We start from the raw sequence: 12,576 nt of genomic DNA, 5'->3' as shown, positions 1-12,576 counted from the left end.
AACATTATTCCCCTGCTTTAACACATGAGTCAGATTTGGTGAACTGTTACTGCAAAACTCTACACACAAATCCCTACATTTCTCAGTGCTTACACCATGTGGTCATTTAGAAAGAACTAGCATTCAATACTGTTCACTCAACTCAGCACAGCTTGAGCTCAATTAGCAAACAATTACCCAGGTGGAAACACTAAGAGTCAAAATTGAACACACATCAATCAGATCCTTCAATAAATAGATAAAAATGATCGAATACAAAATGAATAGTAGTTATTAAGATTGATGTGGTTTGGAATTGGTCAAATGTGCTTGGAAAAAATATGATCAGAATATCAACGTGCCTAATAATTATGCATGCACTGTATGTCCTAATTTAGTATCGCCCACCTGTGTTTGTGATATTTAACCATTTATAATTCTCTCTGTCTTTATCCATATGTTTTGTCTCTTGTAGTGTATCCACTGTATAAGTGGATTAGACAGAGAGTAGTAGTAGTTCTTCCATCACCTGTGCCCCAGTCAACAAATTCAACTCACCCAGCTCTCTGAGTATGTGTGCATCTGTCTCTGTCTGCTTTTTATTTTTGCTGTCTAAGAGAATAAAAAGAATCCCAGCATGCTTTAACTAAATCCACCTCTGTACCTGAGAAGCACGGAACAATAAGCCTGGATGTGTTTTTAAAAGGAGGTCTAGAGGTTTTCCAAAGCTTCTGCTAATGTGGAGCCTTTAATTGCTTTTTTTTTTTCTTGTCCTTTTTCCTTTTCTGGAATTTTTCCACCTTTGTTCTTCTAATGCAGGATAAACAAAAATAAACTGAGGTAAAGGGATAGTTTCTGTCATCATTTACTCATCATTTAAAGTTGTTGTTCCAAACCTGTATACATTTCTTTCTTTTGCTGAATAGTGAATACATATGTATATTTTAAAGAATGTGTGTAACCACAGAGTTGAAGGTCCAGATTGACTTCCATAGTAATTTTTCTTCCATACTATGGAGTCCATCAACTGTTTGGTTACCCATATTCTTCAAAATATATATTTTATATTCAACAGAAGCAGAAGAAGGAAAAGTGAGTAAGTAATGGCAGAATTAAAATTTTTGGTCAAACTATCTCTTTAACATATTTAGAGATCTACCTCTAGAAAATTCAGATGAGAAAGCAAAGTAAAGCAAGTTCATGCAGTTGAGTATCATCCTATGTTACAGCTGAGAAACTCCAACTCTGTTTGCTACTCTGAGGTTTATACAGCTTTAAAAGTGCCAACAAAGTATTTGAAGGTGCAGAAAAAACACTAAAAACTCCCAAACAACAGACATACTAATATCCCCAGTGGAGATGTGAATGATGCTTGGGAAAGATGTGTAGGAGGTCTTTAACCTCTAGTCTCTGTTATGAAATACTGTTATCTGTGTTGGCGGCGTGGGTGCTGATGGCAGCCCGCTCAATAACATCTGCATGTGGACCAAAAAATATATATATATATATCAAACACTCGTGAACCATTTTCAACAATCCTGAACAGATCTTTGGGTGGATTAATATTCTAGAATGCATAAAATATGCTATGAGTTTTTTAGATGCCTTGGATGAGACACTGACGGTGGATGGCCCACATTGCCTAGTGGTTCCCTTTCATGGGAACTTCGAACTGCGTCCTCTAGGGGTCGCTATGGGGAACGCCTCGTCGTGACCCGTGTCTGAAGCATACATTGAAAAAACACCAACTCGTTGGCCGGCGACAGCCATGACGTCACTACCGGTGCGACTATAGTATAAATAGGCGCCGGGAGCTACACATCATTCACTTCTTCATCTGAAGCTTGCGTCCGCAGCATGGCAAGAAACCTAGAGGACGCAGTGTCTCGTTCCCTACTCAGGGAACCATGGTTACATAAGTAACCTGAGATGTTCCCTTTCATGGGAACTTCGAACTGCGTCCTCTAGGGGTCGCTATGGGGAACGCCTCGTCGTGACCCGTGTCTGAAGCATACATTGAAAAAACACCAACTCGTTGGCCGGCGACAGCCATGACGTCACTACCGGTGCGACTATAGTATAAATAGGCGCCGGGAGCTACACATCATTCACTTCTTCATCTGAAGCTTGCGTCCGCAGCATGGCAAGAAACCTAGAGGACGCAGTGTCTCGTTCCCTACTCAGGGAACCATGGTTACATAAGTAACCTGAGATGTTCCCTTTCATGGGAACTTCGAACTGCGTCCTCTAGGGGTCGCTATGGGGAACGCCTCGTCGTGACCCGTGTCTGAAGCATACATTGAAAAAACACCAACTCGTTGGCCGGCGACAGCCATGACGTCACTACCGGTGCGACTATAGTATAAATAGGCGCCGGGAGCTACACATCATTCACTTCTTCATCTGAAGCTTGCGTCCGCAGCATGGCAAGAAACCTAGAGGACGCAGTGTCTCGTTCCCTACTCAGGGAACCATGGTTACATAAGTAACCTGAGATGTTCCCTTTCATGGGAACTTCGAACTGCGTCCTCTAGGGGTCGCTATGGGGAACGCCTCGTCGTGACCCGTGTCTGAAGCATACATTGAAAAAACACCAACTCGTTGGCCGGCGACAGCCATGACGTCACTACCGGTGCGACTATAGTATAAATAGGCGCCGGGAGCTACACATCATTCACTTCTTCATCTGAAGCTTGCGTCCGCAGCATGGCAAGAAACCTAGAGGACGCAGTGTCTCGTTCCCTACTCAGGGAACCATGGTTACATAAGTAACCTGAGATGTTCCCTTTCATGGGAACTTCGAACTGCGTCCTCTAGGGGTCGCTATGGGGAACGCCTCGTCGTGACCCGTGTCTGAAGCATACATTGAAAAAACACCAACTCGTTGGCCGGCGACAGCCATGACGTCACTACCGGTGCGACTATAGTATAAATAGGCGCCGGGAGCTACACATCATTCACTTCTTCATCTGAAGCTTGCGTCCGCAGCATGGCAAGAAACCTAGAGGACGCAGTGTCTCGTTCCCTACTCAGGGAACCATGGTTACATAAGTAACCTGAGATGTTCCCTTTCATGGGAACTTCGAACTGCGTCCTCTAGGGGTCGCTATGGGGAACGCCTCGTCGTGACCCGTGTCTGAAGCATACATTGAAAAAACACCAACTCGTTGGCCGGCGACAGCCATGACGTCACTACCGGTGCGACTATAGTATAAATAGGCGCCGGGAGCTACACATCATTCACTTCTTCATCTGAAGCTTGCGTCCGCAGCATGGCAAGAAACCTAGAGGACGCAGTGTCTCGTTCCCTACTCAGGGAACCATGGTTACATAAGTAACCTGAGATGTTCCCTTTCATGGGAACTTCGAACTGCGTCCTCTAGGGGTCGCTATGGGGAACGCCTCGTCGTGACCCGTGTCTGAAGCATACATTGAAAAAACACCAACTCGTTGGCCGGCGACAGCCATGACGTCACTACCGGTGCGACTATAGTATAAATAGGCGCCGGGAGCTACACATCATTCACTTCTTCATCTGAAGCTTGCGTCCGCAGCATGGCAAGAAACCTAGAGGACGCAGTGTCTCGTTCCCTACTCAGGGAACCATGGTTACATAAGTAACCTGAGATGTTCCCTTTCATGGGAACTTCGAACTGCGTCCTCTAGGGGTCGCTATGGGGAACGCCTCGTCGTGACCCGTGTCTGAAGCATACATTGAAAAAACACCAACTCGTTGGCCGGCGACAGCCATGACGTCACTACCGGTGCGACTATAGTATAAATAGGCGCCGGGAGCTACACATCATTCACTTCTTCATCTGAAGCTTGCGTCCGCAGCATGGCAAGAAACCTAGAGGACGCAGTGTCTCGTTCCCTACTCAGGGAACCATGGTTACATAAGTAACCTGAGATGTTCCCTTTCATGGGAACTTCGAACTGCGTCCTCTAGGGGTCGCTATGGGGAACGCCTCGTCGTGACCCGTGTCTGAAGCATACATTGAAAAAACACCAACTCGTTGGCCGGCGACAGCCATGACGTCACTACCGGTGCGACTATAGTATAAATAGGCGCCGGGAGCTACACATCATTCACTTCTTCATCTGAAGCTTGCGTCCGCAGCATGGCAAGAAACCTAGAGGACGCAGTGTCTCGTTCCCTACTCAGGGAACCATGGTTACATAAGTAACCTGAGATGTTCCCTTTCATGGGAACTTCGAACTGCGTCCTCTAGGGGTCGCTATGGGGAACGCCTCGTCGTGACCCGTGTCTGAAGCATACATTGAAAAAACACCAACTCGTTGGCCGGCGACAGCCATGACGTCACTACCGGTGCGACTATAGTATAAATAGGCGCCGGGAGCTACACATCATTCACTTCTTCATCTGAAGCTTGCGTCCGCAGCATGGCAAGAAACCTAGAGGACGCAGTGTCTCGTTCCCTACTCAGGGAACCATGGTTACATAAGTAACCTGAGATGTTCCCTTTCATGGGAACTTCGAACTGCGTCCTCTAGGGGTCGCTATGGGGAACGCCTCGTCGTGACCCGTGTCTGAAGCATACATTGAAAAAACACCAACTCGTTGGCCGGCGACAGCCATGACGTCACTACCGGTGCGACTATAGTATAAATAGGCGCCGGGAGCTACACATCATTCACTTCTTCATCTGAAGCTTGCGTCCGCAGCATGGCAAGAAACCTAGAGGACGCAGTGTCTCGTTCCCTACTCAGGGAACCATGGTTACATAAGTAACCTGAGATGTTCCCTTTCATGGGAACTTCGAACTGCGTCCTCTAGGGGTCGCTATGGGGAACGCCTCGTCGTGACCCGTGTCTGAAGCATACATTGAAAAAACACCAACTCGTTGGCCGGCGACAGCCATGACGTCACTACCGGTGCGACTATAGTATAAATAGGCGCCGGGAGCTACACATCATTCACTTCTTCATCTGAAGCTTGCGTCCGCAGCATGGCAAGAAACCTAGAGGACGCAGTGTCTCGTTCCCTACTCAGGGAACCATGGTTACATAAGTAACCTGAGATGTTCCCTTTCATGGGAACTTCGAACTGCGTCCTCTAGGGGTCGCTATGGGGAACGCCTCGTCGTGACCCGTGTCTGAAGCATACATTGAAAAAACACCAACTCGTTGGCCGGCGACAGCCATGACGTCACTACCGGTGCGACTATAGTATAAATAGGCGCCGGGAGCTACACATCATTCACTTCTTCATCTGAAGCTTGCGTCCGCAGCATGGCAAGAAACCTAGAGGACGCAGTGTCTCGTTCCCTACTCAGGGAACCATGGTTACATAAGTAACCTGAGACGTTTCCTTAATCTCAAAAATGTCATAATAATTCCCACTGGGATTACCTTTCTGCCCTCTTTCTCTGACCATTCAGGAGTGAAATAAAAGGCTTTAATGCCATTATAATCTAAAAACAATGGTTTATTGGCAGACTTGTGTGTCATACCAAACGATTGACCTTATTTTAACACAAAAACACACTTTCAGGCTTTTTTGGAATTCTTTCAATTCTCTCGATTCGCAATTCTCTCGAAATTTTGGATTCCCGTTCAACGCGGGGCTCACTCAAGCGCGGGGCCCGGTGCGACCGCACCATGGCGCTTATCCACTGCATGGTAGGGCATGGTACGGCTCGGTATGGTTCACTTTTGGGGGTTTTTCCACTAGGTACAATACCTGGTACCTGGTACTTTTTTTAGTACCATCTCGGTTGAGGTTCCAGGACGGCCCTGACACCGGCCCTCCAGGACCAAGAGACCCCTGATATATGCAAATACCCTGGAGAATCATTAAAATACTAACAAAAAAAGAAGAAGAAATGTTATATGTCCAAATCATTGTATCAAAGGATGAAAATTAAGGAAGGAAGGAAAGAAAGAAAGAAAGAAAGAAAGAAAGAAAGAAAGAAAGAAAGAAAGAAAGAAAGAAAGAAAGAGAAAGAAAGAAGGAAAGAAAGAAAGAAAAAAGTGGACGGAGGCGGAAATAAACAGGTCACGTGGGTCAGAGGTTGCCAAGGCGCGGTGTGTCTCCATGACAACACCAGTGGAGGAACGTGTCGGTGTACAGCGCGACAGAGCGGTAGGTAATTGAGCGATGCTGATGTAAATTAAACATTACCGAGCTTTAAATGATTTACATGTTTACATTTCTCCATTTCTTTCAGCTGTTTATCAGTCATAGCGTTTTAAGTCCAGGCGTGATGGAGTCGAGCTAGCAAGCTAACGTTAGCCCAGAGATGTTAAAAACAAGCGGGTACTCCACACGTTTGTTTATCTTCAGTTCATACTCATCAGTTTATCAGTTCATTTCAGACAATGACGTGCTGGAGACTGAAAGCTGTATTTCTGTATTTCTGTATTTTTCCTTATTTTTTATTTGTTTATTTGTTTGAATCTTTTTATTAAGTGTGTGTAGAATTCTGGTTCAGTTCTGTTGCACTGTGCACAATTTATTTTTAACAACAGCGTGTTTCTTTTGTATACGTTAAATCTGGTTGTTTTTAATTGAATAGTAGTTGAGTGTTGTGAAATGATTTTACAGTAATTGACCAAATGTAATGACATGGGCTTAAATGAAATGTTTTTGGAAAGAAGTCTCTTCTGCTCATCAAGTCTGCATTTATGTAATCAAAACTACAGTAATATTATTAAATATTATTACACTTTAAAGTAACTCTTTTCTATTTCAGTATATTTTAAAATGTAATTATTCCCACGATGGAAGCTGAATTTTCAGCATCATTACTCCAGTCTTCAGTATCACATGATCCTTCAGGAATCATGTAATGTAGTTTTTAAACTCTTCCCCTTTCCCAACACAGCTATAAAGCTTTAAAATGCCTTATTTACTCCTTGTTGGGGTCCCAATTTTCAAGAATCATTACCAAAAATCACCAGGAAGTATAATGTGTAAATTCATGACAAGACTAGTCTTTTCGTCTGTGTTCATTTTGGTACATTTTCATATTTGATGAGGACAGTAACCCACATTTGCCTTTGTTTATGGACAAACAAATGTGTTCTTCATTCTCCCTCCAAATGCTAAAAATGGGTGAGAATTCGTGGGTGAGAATTTTGAACTAATGTCCTGATTTTCCTTTTCATCAGTCAGGACTAATCCTTCTGTCTCTCTCTTTAGTAAAGAAAAGGATGGCAGAAACGGGTGATGGTAAAAAAGAGGATGCCGACTACAAAAGACTACAAAGCTTTCCGCTCATCAGGGTGGGTGCAGCTCGACTGCTGCTGTGACCTAGATAGATGTAACCAGTTATGGATGTGTCTGTGTTTGTCTGTATTAGATCACTCAAACTGCTCCCTTTTCCATCCTTTTCAAAACATGAGATTTTAGACATCTAGGCCCTTTTACCCCCTTTTTTTTTCTCTCAAGCATAATATATACACTGCTTCTTTATTTGGCATGGTTGACAGTCTTTTTACTGTCTTAATATTTTGTTCTGCCTTGGTCAACTTAACGTAGTTTCTTTTAATATGATTAATACATATATCTTTACATTATTGTAATTCGTAATAATTTATAATAACTTTTTTCTATACACTGCTGTTCAAAAGTCTGGGATCGGTCCAAAACAAAAAGTCTCATGCTCGCCAAGGCTGTATTTATTTGATGAAAACTTTAATATTGTGAAATATTATTACAATTTAAAACAACTAGGCCTATTTTTCTTTTTGAATATATTTTTTATGTAATTTACTCCTGTGAAGGCAAAGTTGAATTTTCAGCATCATTACTCCAGTCTTCAGTGTCACATGATCCTTCAGAAATCATTCTGATATGCTGATTTGCTGCTCAAGGAATATTTCTTATTATCTTTGTTAAAGACATTTGTGCTTTTTAATAATTTTGTGGAAAATGTGATACATCTATTTTAGCATTTTTAATCCTGAAAGTAAATAAAACAAACAAACAAGCAAAAAAAAAACAGTACATAAAATGCGGACAATAATATATTTATCCATCACTTGTTTCATTTATTCCATCTTTTTATTATTTTTTCCCCTAGTTTTAGTTAAATTGTGGCCACAAATTAAGAATTTGTTCCCACGACTTATAAATTTGTTCCCTCGTTTTAGTAAATCGTGGCCACTGGCCACGTTGTCCTTACTCGTTCCCTCATTTTCATTTAATTAAAACGAGGGAACAAATTAGTACAACTTGGCCACAATTTACTCAAATAAGGTAACAAATTCTTAATTTACTTAATTAAATTCTTAATTTTTGATCCACTTTGCTCCATAAAACAGCATTTATTTGATATTAGATTGTTTGTAACAATGTAAAAGTCTTTGTCACATTTGATCAAATAATGTTCTTTTTAGCAGCATCATATGACCCCTTTAATAGATAGAATAGATAGAATTTTCTTGTTACACCTGTAAGAGCTTGAATACAATATGCTCTGTTGGTTTTGTTTGCAGCACACAGATATGCCAGAGGAGATGCGCGTAGAGGCTATGGAGCTTTGCGTCACAGCCTGCGAGAAATTTGCCTCCAACAATGAGGTTAGTCAGGCTTGTGTGTGTATGTGAGCATGTGCTATTGTTATGAAGCACAGGCTTTCAGATAAATGTGTTCCCCAAGCCACACAGGTGGGGTTGGGCTCTGTGTTTCCATTTAGTACTGAGTCAGGACGCTTCACACACACACACACACACACACACACACAAACACAGTCTGGCCATCTGGACTGCTCCAGTAGCCTACATGCTTTCATCTCGCTCTCTTTCTCGCTGGTTCACTCTGTTTTCAGAGTGCTGCCAAGATGATCAAGGAGTCCATGGATAAGAAGTTTGGCAGTTCGTGGCATGTGGTGATCGGTGAGGGGTTTGGGTTCGAGGTGAGCCATGAAGTCAGGAACCTGCTCTACATGTTCTTTGGGGGAAGTCTGGCCGTGTGTGTTTGGAAATGCTCCTGATGTCGCTTCCTGCCCACACAGTCGCCACTGTGAGATATTTATACTCATGGATCTGTCCTAACTATGCAGCCCTATTTGACTTGAGACGTTTGTGTGTATGTGTATGCAAATGTGTGAAATTGGAGGGGAAAAAAGATACAGATTCTTGTGCACTTCTCCAGATCACTCTTTTCCAGTCTTACGTTTTGGCTTCAATTTTAAGACATAAACTCAGATTTTAAGGAGTTTGATTAACTTTTTTACAATTCAATCCATTATAATGCAATGCAATCCATTATAGCATGTTATTCCAAAGAAAACTTTTGCCTTTGTAATCTTTCATCAAAATATATTAACTTGCCCCTACTCTCAAATGACTTAAATTTTTAGTCCATCATATTTTCAATTCCCTCCCAATCAAGCATCTCTCACCATTCTTCATAAATAAACAATGAATGAATGAATTCTGGTATGGAACACCCACTTTAATTGCCAATCAGTTCCAAGTGGATAAAAGTGCAGTCCTAACCTTTTTTTAGCTGTTATTTTTCATTCAGAAATTAATCGTATTACAGAGGTAAAATGAGTTGAGAAGTCTGTTTCACGTTAAAGTTTACATGGTGTACATTATTCAAAAAAACAAACAAAAAAAAGTTTCCTTTTTAATCCATGATCTTGCTCTTCGTTGGAGACAGCTTTCCTTTTCTATTAACATCACTGGCTATGTGTGATATTGAATAATGTTTGCTAATAGCCAAATAGCTATTTAGTCATAGTTTTAGCAATATTGCTTTTGGCTTGGCTCGCTCATCCATCCATCCATCCATCCATCCATCCCTCTACAGTTAAGTCCTGCTCTTGATGATGAATATCCTGTTTCATTCGGAAATACACTACTGTTAAAGGGGTCATATGATGCTTTTACAGCTTGTAACACTCCAAAGAGAAAGGAAAACTTGAAATCGCCTTATATGACCCCTTTAAAAAGTTTGAGGTCGGTAAGATTTCATAAGTTCACTAAGGTTGTGTTTATTTGATTAAAAATAGTCCAAAATACTAATATTGTGAAATATTTTTAAAATTTTAAAATAAGTTTTCTAATTTAATATAATTTATTCCTGTGATGTTAAAGCTGAATTTTCAGTAGTCTTCATGATCCTTCAGTAAGAAATCATTGTAGAAAACAATAATTTTTTTTATTATCAATGTTGAAAACAGTTGTGCTGCTTAATATTTTTGAGGAAACTGCAATACGTATTTTTTCTTGAATAGAAAGAAGTGATTATTTTAAATTTAAATCTTGTGTAACAGTCGTGGGCAGTTGTGGCCTAATGGTTAGTGAGACGGACTTGTAATCTGAAGGTTGCGAGTTTGAGTCTCAGGTCCGGCAGGATTTGTCGGTGGGGGGAGTGAATAACCAACGCTCTCTTCCACCCTCAATACCACGACTGAGGTGAGACCCTTGAGCTAGGCACCGAACCCCCAACTGCTCCCCGGGCGCCGCAGCAATATGGCTGCCCACTGCTCTGGGTGTGTGTTCATGGTGTGTCTGTTCACTACTGCGTGTGTGCACTTGGATGGGTTAAATGCAGAGCACAAATTCCGAGTGTGGGTCACCATACTTGGCCACACTTCACTTTCTTTCTTTTTCACTTTCATAATAAATGTCTTTAATGTGCCCTTGAAGAATAAAAGTATCATTTTCAAAAAAAAAAAAAAAAGAAACCTCTTGACTCAAACCTTGAGTTAACAGAACAGAAGTGTGTCACATTACAGAGGTAAAATGGATCGTGAGCGGCAATATAAACGGTTTAGTGTAGTTTTGAAAGACATCCTTATGTCTATTTCAATGCATTTGTGAGTGGACATACAGTAATGTGCTCTGTAATAACTGAAGTGCCAGTCTGCATTTCGGTCTCTTTGAGGCTCAGAATACTTGGTTGTATTTGTCTGGCAGGTTGTCGTAGGAGTGTGTTTGCTGTGTGAGGCTGTTCAGGACAGAATGTGTGTCGTTGCACTCCATTTCATGTGTCATTTTAAAAATGCATTCCCTCTCTCTCTCTCTCTCTTTCATTCTGTTTCCTGTCCAGCAGTGTCTCTCTCAGTGGGCTGCTCTGCCACCTGTTTCAGATTTCTCTTTCTCTTTCATTGTTCACTCTTTTTTTTCTTTTTCTATCCTTTCATTGTCACCCCAGGAATCTTATACCCTGTACTTTTCCCCTCTTTACTTAACCAGCATTTGTAGAATGTGAACACTTGAACGTGATATACATTTTCAGAACTTGATTTCTGAAGGTTTCTGTTGTCATGCAATAATACAATTAGTACTCTCTCTTTTTTGGGGGGGTATCACGTCACAGCCCTGAATTTCATAAATGCTGAAACCTGTCATTCATCATAATTTGCAACTCTTTACAACCCAAAACCTGTTCTAATAGTCTTTAGCCCTATTTGTATGGTACATTTAAATGGTTATGTAATTACAGAAATTACAGTTGCTTGTTTGTTATTTAACTATGGGAGTAATTTCTGTGCCACAAGTGTTATTAAATGAAATTGCATAAATAGCTGTCATCTGCCAATGGTTGGCCAACTTGGTAGTTCCGCCCACAAACATACACCATTGTTTGAGCCAATGTCATTGTGTCCAGCACTGTCAGGCCACTGATTGCAATTCTAATTAATGCAGCTATGGTGCACATGCTATAGTGAACCCTTTCCTTGAATTGTTTGAGTTCACATGGATGAACAGATGCAAATGTTATTTTAAAAATATTTTTGAATCTTTTTTTATCACTGCTAATTTGAATGGTTGCTTTTTGACACTTTTGATACATAAAACTAACTTGCTGCCAAATTCATGAGTTTGATCAGAGAGGAGGCATGCAAATATGTTGCAGTCATCATCCTGAGAAACAATGTGTAAACAGTGCTTTTGATTTCAACTGAAGTTAAATGCTGCAAGATTTTATCAGAATGTTCCGTCCTTTCCCTGCAATATTTAAATGCAGTAAAAAACAACAACAACAAAAAAAACCTTTAATGACTTTATTATGATCTTTTATTCAATTTTTTATTATTTTCATCAACTCTGTGCAATAATTGCTCTGTTTAGATAAATAAAATTTCAAAAAAGACATGTGAGTCTCCTGATTCTTGAGTACTGAGACAGATTTAAAAACTGAAGACATTTTAGTTGATTATACAAAGGAATTATTTTGAATTAATAAGAGGTATGTGTTTGGGTGCATCTCCTGCTCCAATGTATCACAAATTGGGTTTTCCCTTGCTAAATATTACAGTACTTGGAGTAATGTTTGTTACTCTCAACTCTCATTCCGACGGCCCCCATTCACTGCAGTGAGCAAGTGATCTAATGCTAAATTTCTCCAAATCTTTTCTGATTGAGGAAACAAACTCATCTATATCTTGGATGACCTGAGGGTGAGTACATTTTCAGCAAATATTCATTTTTGAGTGAACTATTCCTTAAAAAGTTACATATTTAATATAAATTTGAATCACTATGAAGTATTAAGCTATGCCACATATTTTGCCCTATGTCTCAAGATTTTTTTCAATCCACAACTGTGCATTAGTACTGATTTGTGAAGTCAGCTGCATTTTAATGGGATTTCCAATGTGTTTTATTCCAATT

The 12,576-nt window shown here is 40.9% G+C and overlaps 1 protein-coding gene across 1 annotated transcript; it reads left to right on the top strand.

Annotated features, from left to right (window-relative positions):
• Positions 1-6,013: 6,013 nt before the first annotated feature.
• LOC107690743 (dynein light chain 4, axonemal-like) lies at positions 6,014-9,515 on the top strand. Its single transcript, XM_016489152.1, has 5 exons — positions 6,014-6,085; positions 6,171-6,259; positions 7,145-7,227; positions 8,443-8,526; positions 8,775-9,515. Exons 3-5 carry the CDS (start codon positions 7,156-7,158, stop codon positions 8,937-8,939), a joined length of 321 nt encoding a protein of 106 aa, XP_016344638.1. The 5' UTR covers positions 6,014-6,085; positions 6,171-6,259; positions 7,145-7,155; the 3' UTR covers positions 8,940-9,515.
• The last annotated feature ends 3,061 nt before the right edge of the window (positions 9,516-12,576 follow it).

Source organism: Sinocyclocheilus anshuiensis, unplaced genomic scaffold (genome assembly GCF_001515605.1).
Source record: "Sinocyclocheilus anshuiensis isolate Anshui unplaced genomic scaffold, SAMN03320099.WGS_v1.1 scaffold2556, whole genome shotgun sequence".
In the NCBI taxonomy this organism is placed as follows: domain Eukaryota; kingdom Metazoa; phylum Chordata; class Actinopteri; order Cypriniformes; family Cyprinidae; genus Sinocyclocheilus; species Sinocyclocheilus anshuiensis.
Note: the sequence above shows the minus strand (reverse complement) of the source record. Positions and strands in the feature narration are given on the sequence as shown.